At 39.1% G+C, this 22,723-nt stretch overlaps 2 protein-coding genes across 4 annotated transcripts; one reads left to right on the forward strand and one right to left on the reverse strand.

The window, feature by feature from the left end:
- The first annotated feature begins 1,104 nt into the window (after positions 1 to 1,104).
- Positions 1,105 to 18,010, forward strand: LOC144658680 (phosphatidylinositol-binding clathrin assembly protein LAP-like). 2 transcript variants are annotated; one of them, XM_078519144.1, is made up of 16 exons: positions 1,105 to 1,341; positions 1,435 to 1,577; positions 3,962 to 4,037; positions 4,724 to 4,826; positions 5,676 to 5,715; positions 6,271 to 6,327; positions 6,534 to 6,593; positions 6,730 to 6,781; positions 7,420 to 7,568; positions 8,430 to 8,512; positions 9,763 to 9,919; positions 10,085 to 10,388; positions 12,584 to 12,832; positions 13,377 to 13,639; positions 14,092 to 14,205; positions 15,187 to 18,010. In XM_078519144.1, the coding sequence occupies exons 1-16, from the start codon at positions 1,221 to 1,223 to the stop codon at positions 15,196 to 15,198; spliced, it is 1,983 nt and encodes a 660-aa protein (XP_078375270.1). In that variant the 5' UTR covers positions 1,105 to 1,220; the 3' UTR covers positions 15,199 to 18,010. The 2 variants fall into 2 exon arrangements, with proteins under 2 accessions (XP_078375270.1, XP_078375271.1); XM_078519145.1 differs by having other exon boundaries at positions 12,599 to 12,832.
- A 467-nt stretch (positions 18,011 to 18,477) lies between these two features.
- LOC144657065 (allatostatin-A receptor-like) lies at positions 18,478 to 20,245 on the reverse strand. 2 transcript variants are annotated; one of them, XM_078517359.1, is made up of 2 exons: positions 19,967 to 20,245; positions 18,478 to 19,868 (listed from the first exon to the last, which is right to left on the reverse strand). In XM_078517359.1, the coding sequence occupies exon 2, from the start codon at positions 19,733 to 19,735 to the stop codon at positions 18,776 to 18,778; it is 960 nt and encodes a 319-aa protein (XP_078373485.1). In that variant the 5' UTR covers positions 19,736 to 19,868; positions 19,967 to 20,245; the 3' UTR covers positions 18,478 to 18,775. The 2 variants fall into 2 exon arrangements, with proteins under 2 accessions (XP_078373485.1, XP_078373484.1); XM_078517358.1 differs by having other exon boundaries at positions 19,957 to 20,245.
- Between the last annotated feature and the right edge of the window lie 2,478 nt (positions 20,246 to 22,723).

A 22,723-nucleotide genomic window follows, 5' to 3' on the forward strand; every position in this document is an offset into this window, starting at 1 on the left:
CAGACATGCATGTTAAAGTGGTTAAGGTGCTGTTAGGAGAAGGGGTATGCACGCCCTCTCACCACCACCCATTTAACCTTTTCATGTCGCAATAATTTTAAAAGGTCGCACTTCACCGTCGGAATTTTAATACAAGTTTTGGCGATCGTCGTCATTTGATTGGCCTCTGGAATTTTATCCGAACGGGGCCAGCTCGTCAGAGAACAAAGTCGTCGGGGTCTGCCACCGGGTCCACCCACCTTATACTAACCTTTGAACTGTTGGAGAGCGGCGCGGAGAAAATAGGTGAAAAATAGTAGACGTCTCTTCTCCCCAAGCCCACACTATTTTTACGCACCGTATCGTTCTTTACGCTGCTTTTTATCTAACCAGTGCCGATTAATCCTAGTCGTCCGCTCGCCCTCAGCCGGCCTGAGTTAGAATATTCTTACCTCATATTCCCAGTCGTTATTTTGCTCGTCACGCAATCTTTACTGTAATAAGATTGTGTGACGAGTGAGACTGTCCACAGCCTCTCGATTTTTTAACGCCTCCCACCCCCTTGCTTCTTCCGTTTTGCGCTGGCGTCCAGTTCTTTCGCCGTTCTCACCGCGCGCTCATCGATCGAAAAAACACGAAAAAATAGAGGGCTGTGGACAGTCTAGTGACGAGTAAAAGAACTTCAGGAACTTTATAATACCTTGTTTTGCGTAAGAGGGTACACGGGCGAGGCCTTCACTACGGAGAGATGTATAAATCGATGTCAAAGGAACCAATTGAAATAAAATGAATAAAAAATCAAACCAGATTTAGAGGCGGGATTTAGAGACCCTTCAGCCGGGGTTTAGACGGGCTAGACGGCCTAGACGGCCTGTACATGTCTTTTGGGAAGAACTGGTCTGTGACCTCTCTTGTCTTGAAAAATATGAAAGTGTCTGCCTTGTCTTCCCGAGATACAACACGAAAGGATAAATTCGCTTTAAATTGCTTAATTTAAAAAGAATCACGGTGATGAGGAATGATTTTCATGGCCAAAATATTTTGGGGTCCGTCCCCCAAAAACTCCCAGCTGGTCACGTGTTTTATTCTTTGTTGTTACTTCCCGACATTGGTCACGTGGTCAAATTAGAGTGTCGTCGGCCATCTTGATTTTCCGTATTGGCGAAAGAGGCATTCCGAACCCCTTGTTTACTTTAATTTCTCTCCTCTTATCAAGGGTTTTTGGCCTCATATTTGCAAGAATGTCTGTAGTTGATAAGTTGGACGCCGCTAGACACTCAATAACTGGCTCCTATGTGGCTAAAGTCGTTTGCAAAGCTTCGAGTCGCGAAGTTATGGGACCGAAAAGGAAGCACTTGGATTGTAAGTTTGCCATTGGAAAAAAAAATTTAAAAGTCTCCGAATTTTTGTACGGCGAAATTAATGACCCTTTGGATGATTTATTTTGCTCTACAGATCTCACCTCGTGCACGCACAATGACAATGTTTCTATACCAAACTTGGCGGATTTAATTTTTGAGCGTTGTACAAATTCGAGCTGGGTCGTAGTTTTCAAAGCCGAAGGTACTTTCCATCATTTGATGTCTTACGGAAACGAGGTAAGATTGTCATTTTCTTTGCTGGATATTTCCCTGGTATCAGTGTTCCAGGGGCTTTAATAGAATTAGCCACCTGCCTGGGGATGCTTGCTAGGGATGCGAAAGTTCTCATTTATGACAAATTGTTGTGTTTGTACCAGTATCCAATGTCACCTTCTAAAACGGGCTGTTGTTATCTTGTATAAACATGTCATTACGATATTTCGCTGAACGTTCCTTTCTAAATTAAATTAAATTGGTCAGCTATTGATCTGTGGTTGTTTTGTCGAGTCAAGCTTGTATAAATTTGATTCTTCTGTTATTTTCTTGAGACCATCGGAGATAAATGTTCTTCGTACAAAATCTTATCTAACGGTAGTTTAACTTTTAGCTTCTCCTATCGAATATCGTATAGGGTTTGAATGGGCTATTAATATTTGCAGTATATTGTCTATTTTAAGTAAGTTAACTTGAGTATTTTCTTTAAGGGAATCGCACAAGTCGACTTTATTTGCTTTAGTCCAGTTACATATGCGATAGTTTTGTGATGTTATAGGTTTCCATCTAATACATGTAATTTTCGCGTGGTCGTTTTCCAAATCTTGCAATAGATTATCGCCTTCGTTGATTTCTAACCAACTATGAAAGCAGATACTGTATCGAATTTTCAGGTTCTTTTAATGTCTTCTTTTGTAGAAACCTGATCACTTTTTTGTTGAAAAATTCAGTTACACACGCACCTGTGCGTGTATTGGTATCACCTCAAGTACATAATTAACATACATTACGTGCATGTATGTCCGGCCTCCCTATTAATTAGATTAATTTAACACCTAAGGTGTCTTTAAATCCAAATATAAACAAGACAAAGACAATTTTCTTATGCTATAATTAGGGGAGAAACCAAGGTATGGGTCTTCTAGACATGGCTTTGTAATGACTGCTACATTTTTCCTTTCAAAGTCTATTGCCTTAGTCTATCAGCTATATAAGTAGGCTTTGAAAAGCTCAACTGATTTTTTTTGGGGGGGTTTGAAAGATAGAAATACCTCCCAGATTTCTTCAAAGGGGATTGCACATTGAAAGCGGGTGTAAGATGCATTGAATGTCATGTTACAGTCATATCCCGTGTTAATAAGGACAGTGAGAAACAATAATGGTCAACAGAAGTCTGTTGTTAAATGAGCCTAGAATTCAGGTGCAGGTGCATACCGTATTTATTCGATTAAGCGCCCAACCTCGAATAAGTGCCCACCTCGAATAAGCGCCCACCCTGTAGGTAGGAAAAGTTAATAAGCGCCCAGCCTCGAATAAGCGCCCACCCCCACACCCTAAAAAAATTGACATGCACGAGAGGAGTAAAATGGGAGGTGTGAAATTGACTAAGTACTACAAAGAGACTACCCGAAGACCAAGCTTTCTCAATAATTTACAGAAACTTTCAAGGATCAGTAAAAATTCGGCTTTTGGACATCTTCACGTTCTGTTATTACTTACTTTTTTCTTGCAAAATAAGCGTACTACTTGCTAAAAAATGGTGAAAATTTAATAAGCGCCCAGCCTCGAATTAGCGCCCACCTCGAATAAGCGCCCACTCTCAAGGTTCAAAAATTTAATAAGCGCCCAGGGCGCTTAATCGAATAAATACGGTAGCAGCTTTCTATCGACATCCATCTTTCCATGTACAAGACTGAGCGAAATTGCCAATCACAGCCCACTAGCATGACCTTCTGAACTCGTGGGCTCATTTGCATGAAACCAACACGGTATGCATCGGTTTTGATTGGCTCATTTTAAACAGCACGCCGAAAGACGATGTCAATAGACTATGTCGAAAGATGGATGTAGAAAGATAGCTATGCACGTAACACTGAAAGCGGGTGTTTTACATTACAGAAATTATGTAACCAGGCCTGTGAGTGAAAAATCTTATTATTATGTCAGTGGATTAACAGGGTTCCACTGTTTATAATTTAATTACATGGCAAATGGACTGACTGAGCTTTTGTATTGTGCAAAATACAGCGGATTCAGGTTGAGTGTTTAATGGCATCAGTTGTCGCGTTTGTTGTCATGGTTGAATTGATTGCGTTGCGAGGCAAAATGACAGACGTTGCTAGACGGGAATGCCAACGTTCTGCCTGGGAAAACCACAACATGCTTTTTCCCAGACAGAATGTCGTCATTCCCCTCTACATTTACTGTAGCAATGACATTTCGTCTCTCAACACAATCAATTCAACTGTGACAATGAACGCGGCAACTGAGGCCGTTAAACGCTCAACCTGAATCCGCTGTAAAGTGGCTGTAATAACCAGGTGGCTGTATAAACAGGTTGGCTATATAGGAAGGCAAAGTTCCACTATAATAGTGTTGCTGACTTTCTATTCTGTTGTGTTGTGTAGAGATTTATACAGTACATGGCATCAAGAACACAAAACCTCAGTGTTGGTAACTTTTTAGACAAAAGTGGTGTTCAAGGTATGTACATGTATGTCGGCATGCAATCATTAGCATGGCAGTTTATTATATTAAGAAAAATAATATGTTATTTAATGAGGGTGACATTTGTTACTGATTGCTCAGTAGTTTACATAATGGCCCTCCCATTTAACTACTTACCTTAAAAAAAGTTATTCCAGCACGGTAAAAATGGTAGCAGCTAAAAAAATCCCATACCTTAAAAACGGTTGTGATCTTTTACACGCAAAATAAAAAAAATTGTGCTCAGTGATTGCTATGATGCAAAACTGATGTCAGTGGTGTATTTTTACCCTCTGAGTTGCTTATTCACCAGTAACCAGGAGGAGGAGGGATGGGGTGTAAAGGGGGGGGGGGGGGTACAATAACCACAAAACATACCACAGAGAAAAAGTTACAAAAACTGCAGCTGCATGCTCCCAATACTACATTGAATTCAACACGAAACAAACTAAGTCTAGAAAACCACAGGTTCAAATAAAAAATTCCACGAAACCTCACCAAAAATAACACAAAACTGCAATACTGAAACCTGTATGCCCCCCTCAACCAGCTGCTATTGGACAGAAAGGTTTTGTTAAGGTTTTGTTTCTATTTCCATGTAGTCCTTATTATATCAACACTACATATTAAGTTTTAATTTGATTTGTGTCAGCGATACTCTGTTTTCTTCTTGTTGTTTCAAGGTTATGACATGTCAACATTTGTGAGGAGATATGGAAAATATTTGAATGTGAAGGCTTCTTCTTACACAGAAATGGGATATGACTTCTGCCGACTTAAAAGAGGGTAAGAAAAATGTACCCAGGGTTCAAAATAGCAGCCGGCTGTCGGCAGTAGCCGGCACTCTGACGACACTTGCCGGCTACTTTCCACCGAAGAAATAAAATATTGTGCCTTGATCGGCCAACTGAAATCAAAGTTGCGGTAATGTTGAAGTAAACATTTCATATCAGACAATAAAGCAGCTACAGGGCTAGAAAGGGCAACTCACTGGTCGCTAATGCGACCAAAATTTCATCTTTGTCGACGAAAACGCCTGGTTTTACAGTTTAGTTGCCAATGTGGCGACTTCATTTCTGTGTTAAGATGAATAACGGGCTGCCCCACCTTCTCAGGTATTGTGTCCCTCCAGAAAATTATATTGAAGATCTTATTTGCTCCTCAAACATTCAAAATAGGAAAAGAAGTCACATTGCTCCAATCCATTCTTTTGCTTTGCCGTAAAATATTCTATCACTTCGGAAAACTTGCAAATGGCCGACTGTGTTTGAAATCGCCCCAGAATGCATCTGGGTACGTCATGTATGCAGATGGTTGTGTACCTTGAAAATGCATAGCTCTCTAACCTAACAGCCGGGAAAAAATGAGCCTTGACAAAAAAAGCCGACAAATTCAGGCTAAAAACGAAATTTTATTTTGAACCCTGGTACCATAACAAGCAATTTGCCTTTCTTTCTACAGCCATGCAATAAGAGGTACATACAGTGTATAAGTGGTATGCACAGTCACTCATCAAACTGCTTTCGACAAAATTACTCTTGACAAGCTGCTAATCTCAAATAATGTTATCCAGTGCATGCCTTTATTTCACTGATGAGAGGTAATATCATTAATTATTTATTTTTACACTTCCAGGAAAGAAGAGGGTGTTTTAAGAACCATGGATGCTCCTAAAGTAAGTTTTTTAAAATTAAATTGTTTTGGTAACAGACAGCAGATCAAAACAAGATCAAATGTGAGTGAGAGTCAACAAGAGTTTAACTCTACATGATGTACATTGGTATAAACACTGAAATTGCAGTCTTCCTTGAGGCATGGCATTCTCTAAGGGACCAGAACGCGGGAAATGAACATATTGACATTCCCAACATTTACAAGTCGCTAGTGTGACATTTAAAGTCTCGCGCAGCGATCGCGCGCTTTCGCCATGTCACGCGTGTTCTGTGAGACACTCTGGCACGCGCATAATGTAACCGTTGTAAGCCGTTGGCTTTTTTCAAAACCGAGGAAGGCCGAAGATTCTCGGCCGAGACGTCTTTATAAGAGTTTCAAACAAACGTTGTTTAAAACATTTGATAATAGTCAGTTACATGTACATTGTGCTTGTTGTTCAGTTTGACTCTTTGTGATTCTTGCATACAGACTTATCCTGCAATTCTTATAAAACAGTCTGTAACATCCAGTGGTCAGTCTAAACTTAATTGTTGTGTTTTTCTTTCTTTTTCAACAGCTCCTTAAAGCTCTTCCAGTCTTGCAGCAGCAGATTGATGCCCTGCTGGAAGTGGATGTATGTCAATTATCATACTTTTGTGTTTCAACTGAGTTCTGTTAGTAAGGTATCCCTTTCTCAAGTACTGCCTGGCATTGAGTCATCTCAAGTGTTCCTTGCGTGACATGTTCTTGACTTATTAAGAAGGATGTAAAATTCTCAATGTAAACCTAATTTGTATGTTACCGGTAAGTACATTTATATCATTTGCATTACATTTTCAGATCAAATCAAGCGAATTAACCAATGGTGTGATAAACAGCGTCTTTGTACTCTTGTTTAAGGTAATTTAGAACTGCTATATATAACATTTATTTTCATTTCTATATCATTTATCATTCATTTTTTGCGATGTTGAGTGATGCTTTGTCTGAACTGTTTGGAATGTAATTTCATTTTTCATTCTTTCACTGGTTTTAGGACTTAATCAGGCTATTTGCCTGCTATAATGATGGTATTATAAATTTACTTGGTGAGTAGTCTCCTTTGTTTGTTTGTTTCTTTTTTTTTTACAAAATCAATACAGTCATGTACATGTACATACATATGTACAGTGGACAACAAAAAGTGCACGCTACAAGTTTCACTCTACTTCACTCAGATTGAAAAGCTACTTTTTCCTCAAAATTGAAGTTATAATAATTAAAAAAAAAAGATCTATTCTTTCAAACAGTTGTTTACTATACTAAACCGGCTGCTTACTCCAAATTGTATTGATTCAGAAACCCCTGCATCCACTTGTATACATGTATACATGAATTTCATTCTATTGAACACTTCACCTAGTACAATATTAGACTTCACAACAAAACTTTCAAGCTTAATTATGGTTTGGACCTCTGTGTTGTATTCTAGAAGCAAGGCAGTTAATATGTTTATTTGGTCACAGTGAAGGCTTCTTGCCTTCCAGCAGTACTTAAAATAAATGAGTACTAGCAAGTCAAGCAACATAACTGGATGTAACCTAAACTAAAATTCCATCCTGGCAGGAAAGCTCAATACTGTGCTTTAAATACAGCAGCATGAACATACAGTACCAAGAAACATGTAGAACTTTATGTTTATTTCCAAACAAATGCACCAAATAGTTAATCTGCTTTTTTGCAACAGAGAAGTACTTTGACATGAACAAGAAAAACTGCAAGGAGGGTCTGGACATATATAAGAAATTTATAACGCGAATGGATAGAGTGTCAGACTTTTTGAAAGTTGCCGAAGATGTTGGTTTTGATAAGGATGATATACCTGATCTAAGTAAGGTAAGTAGACAACAATAATTTTATTAGAACAATGTTTTAATGTCCATGCCTCAGCTTCTTTATTTGATTATTAAACGAGCTGGCCTTAACAAGTGAAGAAAATTACACACTGTCAATATTATTCTTTTGTGCTTCATTTTGCCTTGAATGGTATTGGGAACAATAAAGGTCGGGACACACTATGCGACAAGTCGCAGCGACAGGTCGCTGCGACGAGTCGCACCGTGTGTACTGCTTAAAGACAAGTCACTGCGACAAGGTGTTTGTTCGGTGCACAAACAGGGAATTTGGAAGTGTGGGAATGTGAACTAGTTTTCCAATTCAATACGGCGAAAACACGTGACGCTCTCTCAATGGTTAATTCATAATTTGTCGCAGCAATTTGTCGCAGACGTGTACACACGCTGCAACAACGCTGCTATCACTCATTGTGTCGCACGAATTTAAACCAGTTTGAATTCGTGCAACACATCGTAGCGACAAAATTTTGTCGCAGCGACTGGTTTGTCGCAAGAATGCACCACGTCACACGAGGCAACATGTCGCCGCTACGTGTTGCAGCGACGTGTCGCCTAGTGTGTCCCGATCTTAACAACAATCTCAGCTGCCTGCAATGTTTACGTAAGCCTCACTCTGAATGTGTTTACTAGCCAGAATAAAAATTCAGGGACAAACTTTCCTTGTTCAATCATTATTTATGCCAGATACCCTTGCAAAACAATGAACATAGAAGGACCTCAATGTCATTCCGTGATGTATGCTATTACTGAATTATTACCAAATTCAAAAAAAAAAATGTGCAGTACAGATTGGAGCAGAAAATTTTAACAGAACGATTGAAACTTTGATTTTTCTATCTAGGCACCTAACAGCCTTTTAGATGCCCTTGAAAACCATATGCAATCACTGGAAAAAGGAAAAACAAGCAGCCCACCAACATCAAAGTAAGTATATCTTAGAGATGGACACCTCTCCAAGACGGACAGATGGAGAAGGTCCCCGATGGTGTTTGTTTTAGAGGGAGTTGACTGTTATTAAAAGCAGTCTTTCTATTAGAATTTGTTAAACACATGCTTCTCTTTATAAATATATTCAATCACTCTAACGCAGGGCTTGAGACTAACTTTTTAACTCACTAGTTTACTGGCTTGTGACATGTCAGATTTTACTAGCCAAAAGTAATTTTTCACTAGTTAAGTCACTCATGTTGGATTACGTAACTCATGCATAGTGTATGAGAGCAAAACAAAAGATGTGCACGGTCATGGACCTTCCAACCTAAGTCTTGGCCTCATTGTTTGCTCCTTTGATGTTTGCCGGGCTTCCTAACCATTTCCCTCTATTAACTATGCTTACTGACGTTAATAATTTAAATTCTTATAATATATCTTGTTTTTTTAGAAAAGATCTTCCTTTACTAAATCATATCATCATCTTATGTAAGCAAGTAATTTTTCAATGTCGAAACCTCAATATAAAGCCATCTCTTTTATTATTGAAAGCCAGGATAAAAATAACGTACGATTTAGAACTTGCCATAGCTAAACAAAACAAAAACCTAAAAAATCATAGCGAAAATTGGAAAGAGCTTCTCCCTGTTTTTCAGCAGTAGAGTTAATATCTTATAATTATTTTGACGAAACTCATAATTAGACACTTCTTGTATTTCTCGCATCGTGTGATTGTAATTTTTTTTTTCCCTTTTTCTTCTTTTTTTTCTATAGACTAAGTGTAAGTAGTGTAAGATTTCTTCAACAATTATATTTGTATTTTAGTAATGTAAGTAATGTAAGTAAGTAGTGTAAGTTATCTTTTTTGTAAGTAGCCTTTTTTTTCTGTAAGTGATGTAAGTACCTGTATCAATTGTTTTTGTAAATAACCTTTTTCTTTTTTGTGTGTCGCAAATAAAAAAATAAAAAAAAGTCAGGTATATTGATTTCTATCAAGAACAGTTGACTTTTCCGAGTTTTTCACTAGCCAAATGGCTAGTAGGAATGCTTAACGTGGTAGCCAAAACCTAAATTTTAGTAGCCTTTGGCTAGTTGGCTACCGTTAGTCTCGAGCCCTGCTAACGCATATTTATTATTTTTAATTATTTGCAACTAGCACAGTATAGGGTCATTTATTTATTTATTTTAAACCAATTACTAAACAGGTCCTTGGAGATTATTAACAACATTTTGTTTGCATGCAGGCCACTGACAATTCCAAGCATCACTCTCCCGCCGTCTGCTACAGATGCTTTCAGTGCAGGCAAGTTCACAACTAAATTTGAGGGGGATGATTCTGTTGACACTGCCCCAAAGAGTGATCTCGTTGTTGAGGAGGAAAAATATTTGGAAGCCTTCAAGGTAAGAGCCAAGGCTTTAAGCAAAAGAAAAACTTAAATTTCAGCTTGCCTTTCGGACAAGTAGCTCACAAATTTGCATTTAGATACATGTATGCAGTGAAAGTTTTGTTTTCATGTAATCAGTGTTGCAATACAGATGTCAGCCAGTGTTATCTTTTTGTTACAGAAGGCCAAGGAATCTGGAACAACAGTGCAAATACCTCCAGCCCAGCCCGCATCCCAGCCGACCCAGCCCCAGAAATGGGAGTCATTAGGTGAACCTGCTGAGCCAAAATCAGCTCCTAAAGGATCCCCCAGTGATGATCTTTTACAACTACACGCAGCGTTTTCTGTTCCACTTCAACAACCAAGTACTGCTGCATTTTCACAAAGTCCTTCCTTCCCACCCAGTCAGGCATTCCCAGCTGCACAGGGTTTTGGACAGGCCCCACCCCAGGCTGGTGCCTGGGGTGGCCCTGCTGCTACAACTGGTAAGCCTATTTGTGGAATAGAATTTGCAAAATATAGAAGTTAATTGGGTCAGGTACATGTATGTACATGTAGGTCTCACATGGATGGCTCGCCACCCTTTGTCAGAGAACAATGAAACAAACACAGGAACGATGTCCCTAGCCCCCAAAACTACACTGTACTTCTGTCCACGGCCCACAACTTCCATCAACATCTGCTCCATCATAATATCTAATTCTTTGTGCTTGTGAACAAGAATGAGCTAAGAGGCCTAGTGGAACTACAAGCTTACAAGAGCTGCTACACTAATAAATTAATTACACAGAGATACAGCTGGCCTAATGGTTAGTGCGTTGGGCATAGATTAGGACAATTCATTCTTGTGCAGGCTTTCTTAATCGCACAGGTTTGTAATTGGGCACTGGGCAATGAAAGTGTACAAAATTAATGTAGATCTAACCATGTGATGAATATACTCTTGGACACATCATCCTATTTCTAGAACAAGAGATACAGTCAACTCTCTCTTAACTGACACCTCTATAAGACTGACACCTCTTTAAGACGGACATCTCCCTACCATCTTTCAGTCATTTTACTGTAACTAAACTCCCTATGAGATGGACACCTCACTAAAACAGACAGTTGGAGCCGGTCCCGACGGTGTCTGTTTTGGGTTGTCCTAAAACCCGGAATGCCGGAAAGCCAGAATGCCGGAAATCCAGATAAGAAAGCCCGGAATCCTAAAACCCTTAATGACCTTTTCTGTGTACGCCTTTTTCAGGATAAATACGTGGAAATATGTTATTATTTTTGGGGAAATTGGAAGTTTGTTACGAGTTTCCAATTACGTTGCGAGTTAGTGAATCAAATTGTCAATTTTGATACAAAGTTCCCAACTTCGGCCCGACTGAACTTCACAATTTAGCTAGTTGAGGAGAAACAAAACATATTGTTTCAAAGTCATGGCGATATCTGAACTCAATGATTTTAAAGGAAACAAGTTGCGGCGGGAACATTCCAGCGATTCTTGTTTGACGAACAAGCAGGACAGCAATAACAACCTTCTGATCAATGTTCTGACTGATAGTGAGTGAAAGCATTATGTTCATATACCGTCTATTGCATCTAAGCATGAACACGCCCTTTCGAAAATGGGTATCAAACGCTGTCGATAATCGTCGCTTGATGATGGAAGCAATAATTCAGTTGAAGTGTCAGACAACGTTTCACACCAGCGATCACGCAAGTAATTTGCCGATAAATGAATATGATAATGATAGGCAGATATTTGGTCAAATTTTCCTTTTTTGTACAAAAATATATTTTTTACGCTTTTTGCGAGGTATAATCTAAATTTTTAAGTCTTTTGCGTTTGTAAGCCGGGTGAAACTGAATGCATGGTTTACCCATCTTTACATAAAGTTGATTTTAATCAAAGCCGAAGCGAGGCGGCGGCAGGGACGACTAATTTGTCACGCCAACATGCATGTTTGCGGCTCGCTAAACATTAATTTAAACTTTGTGAGCCTTTTATATTTTTATTTTTATGGCTTTTTCCCAACGATTAAGCGTAGCAAAGCCCTTGTTGATAACATAACTACAGAAGGTTTTAATCTGCACAAGTTAAAAACAATGTAATGTTTTTATTGACGTCGACTATTTGTTCAAACAAGTGTTTTGCAACTTGAGCCGCAAGAATCGCTGGAATATTCCCGCTGCAACTTGTATCCTTTAAAATCACTGAGTTTAGATATCGCCATGACTTGAAAACAACATGTTTTGTTTCTCCTCAACTAGCTAAATTGCGAAATTCAGTCGGGCCGAAGTTGGGAACTTTGTATCGAAATTGACAATTTGATTCGCTAACTCGCAACGTAATTAGAAACTTGTAACAAACTTCCAATTTCCCAAAAAAATATAACATGATTGTTTCCACGTATTTATCCTGAAAAAGGCGTACACAAAAAAGGTCATTCCGGGTTTTAAGATTCCGGACTTTCTTATCCGGGTTTCCGGCATTCCGGGTTTTAGGACAACCCTCTGTTTTAGGGAGAGTTGATTGTACATGGATGTAAGTGCTGACCTTATAGGTCGCTACTAGACTCATGCAGACTTATCTAACCTTTACCCTACCAGTGTTGGACATTTATCTGGAAATAACCAGACTAACTGCTCCATGTTAGAACAGTTCTTATTAATGACGCGCTAATAGGTTCATTTTCTACAGGTTTTAGCAGCAGCACCTCTACAAACCCATTTGACACCCAAGTTCATGATGATTTTGCTGCAGTCTTTGGTGGTCAACAGAGCACCGTTGACAGTACTCCAGCCATGGGAGACATCTTGCTACCAACAGTGTCCAGCACAGGGGCTCCTCCAGCACCAGTAAACAATAAAATCAGTACCGGGGAACAACCTGGAGGCTTGCATGCAAGCCTAGAAAGAGTTGCCAAGTCCTTAGGTGAACAGACAAGAATTCAGTTATCAAAAATTAATTGTGTTGATACTGTAACCTGGTGAGAAGTTCAAAACTCGATCAACCACTGATCTGGTTTTAAACTGCTGTCAGTCATAAGTTGGGTAGGGTAAATTTTGGGTATGAATTTGGGCATGGTAAATACCTATGTAATCATACCTTTTTGCAAGGTATCCTTTGTCATCATATCATCCCTTTGTTTGGCCTGTTGGGTATTTTGACTAGATTCTAGGTCTTGATATACCTGAGCAAAGCATAATATCAGAGCATATAAAAAGGAAGGATTAGATTATAAGTATCAGTCAGGTTTCTACATGTGTCACACAAGTTGTCCATGTATCACATAAGGCGGTTTCACATTGTAGCCTGCAAGTTTCTTGTTATCAAGCAGTTTTCACACTGTAAGAGCTTAGAAGCCAATGTTACGAAATGATTGCATGGTGAGAACTGTCAACAATAAAGGAAGCAATTTGAGAGTTCAGCTACGTTGCCGCGACTAACTGTACATGGGAACTTTTGTGAATTGTAGATTCATTCTCTATAACCAATGGAAACATTATGGCCCGTCCATCTGGAAAAACACAGCACCAGTGGACAGCCCCAGCACCACAAAGCAAAACAGGGGGACCAAACTGGCAGGCACCACCCACATTGCCAATAACATCTTTTCCACAAACAGCAGGAATGCAGCCTGGTGGATGGGGTGCAGCAGGGCAGCCTGCTCCCATGCCGCAGCCGGCAGGATTCAGACCGCCCTTTGCACAGCCAAGTCCTATGGGACAGCCTTTCATGGTATGTAGCTACAACCATTGACAAAAGTGTTGACACAATCATTCTGGCCATATTTTATTGTAATTTGGTCTAATTTCACCCTTTTGCCCCACTTTTCCAAACCCCTTCCCCCTCTGTTTTTGGGAGGCCTTTGCTACAATCTTACAACATTGGATGGAGGGACGGGGGAACAGTATTTTAGCAGACCGTCATGAAATTGGTAAATTTGCCATAAAAACTGCAAAGCGAAGTAAATGTGTCACCATACTAAGAGATTATAGATGCAACAGTTAATTTGCAGGCGTGCAACTAAAATACATGTAAGATCTAATTATTTTGAGGCATCCTAAATGGAAGCAACATACAGTATACAGTGTCCAATGGCCTGGCCTCTCACTGCATTCCCAAACTGACTCACTCACGCCAAGAAAACCCTTCCTACCCATGTAACAAAGTACAATCATATTTTTTAGCCGGCCCAGCCAGGAATGTTCCCACAACCGGGTTCAGCATTTCCTCCTCAACCATTTCAACCACAGAGACCTACACAGCCGGCAGACCCATTTGGACCAGTCCCTGGTAGTCAGGTACTTTATCTTTCAATTTTTACCAGACAACTCTCTGCTGTATTTTCCTAGCTGTATTACATTTGTAAATATGTGTAAAACATTTTAGAGATTTTGATGCCATTTATTTTGCTTTAAATTTAAACAATTTGCTTTTACAGGGTTCTTACAGTCTTGAAAAGTTCTTGAATTTTAGGGGGCGTCTTTGAAAAGACCCTGAATTCCATTTTTCCTTGAAAAGTCCTTGAATTTGTGTGTGTAAGTCGTTGAAAAGTCCTTGAATTTTCTTCAACTTTGAATGTAGTGGGGTCGAAAGAGAATTGCTTTACATAGACTTTGGTCTTTTCCTGTGTAAAGCAGCTTCAAACACTGAAAACGCCTGGTGTAAAAGCAGCTGATAAAGGGAAATTGAGAAGCAAATAATCCAACTGCGCACATGAGTTCAAATGTCAGTGAAACAAACTCACCAGCGGTTTTGTATAGAACTCTTAATTGTCCTGCGCATGCCACATGCAATTTAGGCATTTAAAAACCTTTAAAATCTGTTAGCTTGGACTGGGAATGTGCATTGATGTACCATCTGTGAAATTACATTCCTGGTAGGTGGTCCTTATCCACAGTTTGGTCCTTGAAAAGTCCTTGAAAAATGGTTGCAATTTTTTGTATGAACCCTGTAAATCAAGTTATCGTCACCATTATTTTGGTGGCTTGTGAGCGTTCAGATTTGACTGAGAATCTTCCACTCGATATGATTCTTTTAGTCTCAGTTAACCAAGAATACCTGAGACTTTTGAAATACGGGCAGAAGGTCTTCTGAGGGTGGAAGGGCACTTAGGTAGTGTGAAGCAGGGTGGTTATTTTATAGCTGCCAACCTTTTCCTCTCCTCCCATTTTATTTCAGTGTTGAACCCCTCTGTTACAATGTGCACAGAAATGCCTGACCACCAATATTTATCTCTCAATAACATTTTTAACAGTGTTGTCAAACCTTTCATTTTACAGGTTAGATTCTAAACTTGAAGCCTTCAGTGAGATGGTGGATGTTTAGGCTGGTCTGTAGCAAATCTTTTACTTGTATCTAAATCTGGCGAGATTCTCAGTAGCTGAGCTATTTTCTAAAAAAAGCTTTTGTAACTGAAGTTTGCACTTTCGTATTCATGCACTCGACCTTGTTCCCAGGGTCACCCTGTCTGCTGTTGAAGGGTTAAAGAAAAGACCCTGGAAACTAGGCTGACAAGTTCTCTGGCATTCTTTCCTCTGAGAACTCCTTGTGTGCAATTGCGGGATTGTCACACAATGCATTGGAAGAAGCATTGCGTGACATTCCAAATAGCCAGTGATGAAATGCGATAGTTTTTCAAAGTTTTTTTCAAATTGTAGGCACAGGTCAGTGAATCCATTTAAAACAACAAAGTTTTACGTGAGTCCAATAAGCCTGCATAGCTGGCTGAATTTTGTGCGAGTGCTTTGTTCCAGCAGCAGAGCCTCTAGGAGAATGAGGAGCAGTCAATAGGCCATTTCTGAGTTACCCTTTGCCTCTGTTTCAAAACGAGTCTACGTGCAAAACTATTCATATGAAAATAAGTTTCACCTACGGGTATATTTTCATGCAAATCAAAGTCATTTTCATTTGAATGGTTTCGCACGTAGACTCGTTTTGAAACAAAGGCAAACCTATTTTTCCTTGCCGGCAACTCCAAAAGCTCTAACACACAAAATCGGCCAGCTACGCTGACTAGCTCCCAAATGGACTAGGTCAGGGATATGTTATGGTAAAGCTTTGGCTTGAAGTTAAATTTGTTATTTTTCTCTGGTGGTTTGGGGTCATTAGTTTCTTGAAGGTATGTAGGTTTGTTATTATTTGACCAACAAACACAGAAAGCCTGAATCAAGAATAAAATAATAATGCTTTTACAAATATTGAAACAAGTGAGTAGTCTTTTAATTTGGCTTTTTTAATTCTCTGCAAATTTATTTGCTTTGATTCAATGGTCAAAGTAGTGGCGATCTTTTTGTTTATTTTTCTAAATTCTACTTCTAATGATTCTTTAGGTTTTCTCTTCATCTTTTATAACCCAACACGAAATAGGACAAACAGATTTTCTTGTTCCCTTATTACGTCTAAATGAGTATAATACACCTCAGGTGTTTTACCGCTGATAACATTTCATGGATCACATTGTCAGGTGCCTCGAGAGGTTGAAAACACTGGGCTGTGCCCAGTGTTGTTTATAGACCTTTATAAGCTGGTCTTTGGTCATATTTGTTTTGCATTTTGAAAATGTGATCCACTGAGACATTGTAGCTCTGTCACGCTAACTTAAAACGTTTATTAAAACGCTGTTTACGTGTACTAAGATAAGACGGAGGCGCGAATTTTTGTACCGTAAAATGTGCTCTAATTTTTACACCAAGCTGAAATAAAACTCGCGCCAGTGGTTTAATGTAAAAGCTTCCACAACGAATGCGGGTGTGCTAAAAAAATAAATTAATAACAGTTGTGTGACAGCTGAAGTCAGCTTCTCCGTGTTTTTCTTAAAATTGCACAGTTTTCTTCAAAGAGGGCCAGTTCAAAGTGACGATTGCGTGACAGGCCAAAAGAAGGTCTCCGTTGTCAGATTACTTTTGTCGTCATTTTGTAGCTAGAAAGGCGATGCTCGGCCATCCCTTAAAGAGAAATGTTTGTCGTCTTGGAAGCGTTTCCCCGCGCCCTATGTTTTTTCAAACAAAGTCACTGTTGCGCGCTCTTTACAAATTAGATATTTTTACAACTTCTGATCACTATCGTGTTCTAGAAGTCTACGTTTTGACAGCGATCCTTTCGGCTCTAAGCAGCAGACTTTTAAGGGAACTTTATAATCTGTCAGTTTAAGAAACTTTAAATTATCAACGGCTTATACAAACTTCGTAACTCTTCTAATTATTCTTTTCCACCATGGAAACAAACATTTGCAACTCGTCGCGCGCCTCCGAGTTTGGTGAAAATTTTCGTCGGAAGTTTCTCAGTTTTCTTTGGCTCACTTTCATTTTACGACTTGGAGTTTGTAAAAGCCGCTGAGAGTAGTCTGTGCAAAGACATGTGTAGCTTTTTATGTAGAAACGATTAAGTGGGTTGCAAGTCAGTCTCCTTAGCAACCGTCATTTTGGGTCGTGACGTCACGCTTCTCACCCAAAATAACGTCATGCCAAACAGCCTCGTTCCCAGAGTCCGCTCTCTGTCTCGAAGAGAGTCCGCTAGAACTAGGGTGTGAAGAGACAAGGCTACCAACCCCAGCCCAACAACAAATTGTAATAATGATATGAAGTGGAGGTGTACAATGTAATCACATGTAGTGTTAGTGAAGAAGGTCGTCACTACATGGGATACCTCATTCGTTGGACAACACAGTTTTCCTTTGCCTTTTCACTACCAGAGCTAAACCTGAAGTAAAATAAATTACTAATTGTATGTGATTTTAAATTGCTTGGATGAAATCCTGCTGTGTGACCAATCAAATAAAAGCTATTGAGAAGTCCTTTCGTATGGCACTGTTGTTGTTTTTTTAGTATTTTGCAAAATAAAATTAATTTTTTAATGAAATTTCTTTACTCTGAGAGTGAAACTTACTTAACATTGAACATTTCTACGGCCCAAAATAAGGCCCAGCTACGAGGTATCCCATTTAGTCATCACGGCTGGTATAAATAGTAGAACGACCATTGCAAGTTGGTACCCAATTGTTTAATAGTAAAATGTTATGACTGGTAAATAAAATATGAAGTAATACATTAAGTGCGTCAACTGAGTGACACTGACATAAACAATAAAAACAATGCCATTATGCTGTCTTAGTGATCTTCGCTCTTCTAGAAACCGGCTTACCGGTAGATTTGGGCCAGGTTCAAGGGGGTGGGGGAACAGAAGACTTCACTCGTTGGATCTCCTGTATATAAAATAGGTTCCCCGACTCGTGTTGTCCCTTCAACGCCTGGTGAACCTCAAACAGAATCTCCGTGCGCCTTTTTTTTTCGTCCGTTTAGTTCCTAAACATATCTTTTGATTTCCGAAATTTTTGTCAATCGCAAAAAGATTTTTAGTTAGAGTAAGTTAAAATCTGAATATAGGTCCTTGTCTGCCAATCACTCATCACCACAGATAAGGCCACAGATAAGGCCATTTGCATCCTTGCAAGGAATGGCCACTTCAATACATTTAAAGCAAAAAATATACAAACAAAAGAAAGGAAGTAATAAAATAAGTTACTTTAAAGTATGACACTTTCTCACCTAAGTGGCTGCCTCGTCCCCAGTCGCTCGCGATCGTTGGGAGAAATTTTCCTTCCCATCACAAACCGCTCGCGCTTCGGGCTCGCTCCCAATCCTCCCACTTGCGCTACGCCCTTGCTCCAAATCCTCCAACTTACGATCAACTCACGACTCTATCAGAATCCGCGCTCAATCGGCCTTGGGTAAACGGCATCTTTATTAATTTATTTTTTAAAAAAAAAACTTTCATGACATCAATACACGTTAAGATTTTGTGAAACTGAATACAATAATATCAACAGTAGTCAGTGCAATCTGGTTCGGCTCGCTGTCGTGGGAAACTAAGTCAGCGTTTACAAGTCAAAACGTGTTTGTAAGCCGTTCTTAGCTCTCGCCGCATAAACCCATAAATAACTGGATTAACGGCACTACTGCTTGCATAAATAACGATCTGCCAAAAGTACACTTGTCGTGGAAGTGAATATTGGCCGTAGAAAGCTTCAAAAACATCGGTGATAATCGCCGGAGTCCAACAAACAAGAAATGCAAGCAGTGTAACGAACAACATCTTGGTTATCTTCGCTTCATTGACAAAGGACCTCGAAGCTTGCTGAACCAAACCAGAGTTTCCTATTTCAGCAAAATGCGCCTTAACTTTCCGGTAAACCTTAAAATAGCAAAATGTCATTACTGGAAAAACTACAGCGCTTAGTATGACGTAGGCACCGAGGGTATATAAACGCACCCCTTCATGATTCATGTCCAGAAAGCAAAGAAATTTTCCGGGATGAAAACGAAACGGTTGATTCTCAAACGAAAACACTGCCACCACTATCGTGATTGAAACCATCCAGGCCAGTAGAATTGACAGTAAAATATTTCTTTTGCTGTAAATCTTCCGGTGAATGTTCACTGGTTTAGTTATCTTTAAAAAACGGTTGACTGCAATGAGAGCCATAGTGAACAACGAGGTGATCACGAGGATAAATATTAGGGTTCCTTGAACTTGACAGAAAGTATCACCGAAAATCCACTTGCCCTTTATCAGAGAAGCAAGGAAGAATGGCATACAGAAGACTGCGAACATCATGTCTGCAGTTGCGAGGTTGGTGATGTAGTAGTTGTGAGGCGCTCGAAATCCCAGTGACTTGTGCAGAGACAAGCACAATAACGCATTTCCTAAGAATGCGGACAAAGCGACAGCAACACAGATTGTTGATTCCAAGAGGGTGGCGCCTAATTCTCTGTTTTCTAGCGACATCGCAAGCTCATTTTCTCTGTTCAGTGTCTCTTCCATTTGGATCATCTAGTACACGAACGCAGTCGGCAGTCTAGAGGATGACGGAGCTCAGGTGCAGAGCCGACGCTAGACATTCAAACACTTCCGCAAAGAACTCGAAGGCACCAAAACAGAAAGGAAATTAGATATCGCAGGGCTTCTGTCAGAAACAAAAACAAAATGATCACCAAATTAAATATTACGCGATTGAGTCACTTCTAAGCAGAGGAGAAAGATATATTGCTTACATGTCCTTACGTTGTTCTGTATTTGGTAGACTTCAGTGTCTGTACTGATTTCGCTGAAGTAGCGGAACTTTTAAATACTCCAGTCCTTTTACTAGGAACTTTTAAATACTCCAATCCTCTTCCTGTGCGAAAGGTCTAGAGGTCATATAGAAATTCCGCGTGACTTTCTGAGAAACTTTAAGTCTACCCAGGCAAGTTAGCAAAAAGTGCAATGGTAAGAGGTTAATTTTAATAATAGGAGGGCGGCCCAAATATGACAATTTCAATACCAGAAAAAATCTAAACCACCAAAAACACCCGGAAAACATGACCATTGAAAGACCTCTAGAAAAAAGCAGCTGACAGACGGTAAATTTTATCAGTCAAGGAATCGATTGATTGGTCGGTTGGTCGAGGTCAGTCGGTTAATGTATCAGTCGGTTCCAAAACCGCCCACGCCCCCCTCCCCCCGAGCAAACACCCGGGCATTTGCCTTTTTCGAAAAATTTTGGTCAAATTCCCCGCTTTGTTGGCAGTTTAGTCGGTCAAATGCCCCACCAGTTAAGGCTTCACAGAGCGTCAAATTCCTCACACTTTTCGGATTTTAAGACAAAATGATAAAACTACAACAAAACGACGAAAACATCGATGTTTACTTTCGCTCCGTGTAGCTTGAAATCGCTCTTTCTAGCCTTTCTACTGACCTTATCTGGGAAGTGTTTTTTGAAAATACCTTATTGATAAAACGTGAAGAATTGTCTTCTGACAACAAATCCACAGTTAAATGTTTTTCGATTAAGACAAAAAGGATACCGTAACAAAAACAGAGGTAGAATCGCGGAATAGCACGAGTACAGCTGTACCGTGAACATTCGTAGTCGCAGTGAATGAACGGAGATCTGAACGGATGACGAAATGCTTGAGCACGTGACTGCTGACTCTTGTTTCATCGATGGTCAAATGCCCAACCGAGTGGGCGAATTTTTTTCATCAAATTCCCGGCTATACAGGGCTAACCTCGAGTCAAATGCCCGGGGTATGCCCGGGGGGGGGGGGGGGGGCGGTCTTGGAATTGACTGATACATAAATTGCGATCAAGCGCTAAGCGAAATTTTCAGCGCTCTTATTGTACTTTCCCGAGAGAGGGGGTTATTCCATAACAACAACAAGCTTTATTTGCATGACTGTAAATTTGTTACAATATTGCAAAAGCGTAAAGTTATTTAGTAATAATAATAATAAAAATAATAAAATAATAATATATAGTAAAAAACAAAAATGATTCATATAAAATTAATTACATTGATAGTATTTTGTTACGTAAATCAAAACAAGATGATATAAATTTAATCAATTGCATGGTCACAAAATGATCGGGAGAATTCATTAATTCTAAAATCAAGTCAGGCACTGGTAGTTGGCTGACATTTAAGATGATAGGCTGTATTGTCTTGTAAAAGTTATCTCTTATTGTTGCATATTTGGAACAATAAAAGAGAAAATGAATTTCATCTTCGGTTTTATTACAATCACAGACCGGGCAGAGCCTATTATGTCTGGGCGTATTGTTATATCTGCCTAGTTCGATCATTAACTTATGATTGCTAATACGTAATTTAGCTAATGTTCTCCTACCAGAAACTCTCCTAGTTAACTCTAGATAATTGGAGGTAGCATATTAGTTCTTAAAAGATCTATAAAATTCTAGTTTTTGAGAATGCTGTAGAGTATGCTGCCAATACGAAATATATTTCTGTTTCGTTAACTGAAGAAACATTGTCATTTTTGCGGTGTCTACTAAATCAGGATTAAGATTACCAAAATTAAAATATTCGGATATCTTCATAAGATTAGAGTAAAAACTATTTTTACCAGCGGTGTGAAGTTCTAATGAAATTAAAAAAGACTGTCTAACAAAAGAATCCGGTTGCTTTTCTTGGAGATATATCAAATAGTTGAGGATTCTTTGATTAATGGTGATAAGGAGAGGAAATCGACCAAGCTCAGCTCTACATGCAACATTAGAAGCCTTATTACTGACTTCAAGATAGCGTTTACAAAACTGTAGATGTTTTCTTTCAATTTGTGAACCATCCCAGGCCTTAAAATCAGATTTTACATAACCACCCCAAATTTCACTATTATAGAGCAGAATTGGAGATATCATTGCACCAAAGATTTTACAGGCAAGACTGAGAAGGTTTCAATCTACTAAAATTTGTGTGTCGTCTCAAACTAAAAAGTGCATGAAGTCCTTTCTCTTTTAGGTGATCAAGTGAGATTTTAAAATTTCCTGTAGAAAATATTTTGGTTCCTAAATAAGTGTTATCTTGTACAACATCAATTGTTTGATTTCCTATGTAAAATACATGTTCAGTACATTTTTTCGCACGTTTTTGAAAAACCATTATCTTGGTTTTTTTGGGATTTACGCTCAACATCCACGTGTTGCAGTATGTGTCTAATGTGTTAAGACAGTTTTGCAAACCTGTTTTGGAACGTGATAAAACAATTAAATCGTCGGCATATAGTAGAGCGTTTAATTTTGTACCGTTTGGTAGGACAAAAGGATCAGACAGAATATTTTCAAATGAGAACGGTAAATCGTTAATATAAAGGTTGAAAAGTAGTGGACTTAAAACGCAACCTTGTCGTACACCTCTCATATATTGAAAGGGTCGTGTCTGATACTGATCAATTTTTATCGAACAAGAAGACTTAGAATAAAGGCTTTTAATTAAATTGTAGAAGGATCCCCCTAAATTAATTTGCAATAACTTACTTAAAA

The sequence above is a fragment of the Oculina patagonica genome, chromosome 6 (genome assembly GCF_052425735.1).
Source record: "Oculina patagonica isolate OP01 chromosome 6, crgOcupat, whole genome shotgun sequence".
In the NCBI taxonomy this organism is placed as follows: Eukaryota; Metazoa; Cnidaria; class Anthozoa; order Scleractinia; family Oculinidae; genus Oculina; species Oculina patagonica.

Excerpts from the sequence above, each read along its gene's own strand:
- LOC144658680 (XM_078519144.1), top strand. The coding sequence starts at position 1,221 with ATGTCTGTAGTTGATAAGTTGGACGCCGCTAGACACTCAATAACTGGC. Across the intron at positions 1,342-1,434 it reads GAAAAGGAAGCACTTGGATT|ATCTCACCTCGTGCACGCAC; the intron begins GTAAGTTTGCCA and ends TTTGCTCTACAG. Across the intron at positions 6,594-6,729 it reads TCTTTGTACTCTTGTTTAAG|GACTTAATCAGGCTATTTGC; the intron begins GTAATTTAGAAC and ends CACTGGTTTTAG.
- LOC144657065 (XM_078517359.1), bottom strand. The coding sequence starts at position 19,735 with ATGATCCAAATGGAAGAGACACTGAACAGAGAAAATGAGCTTGCGATG.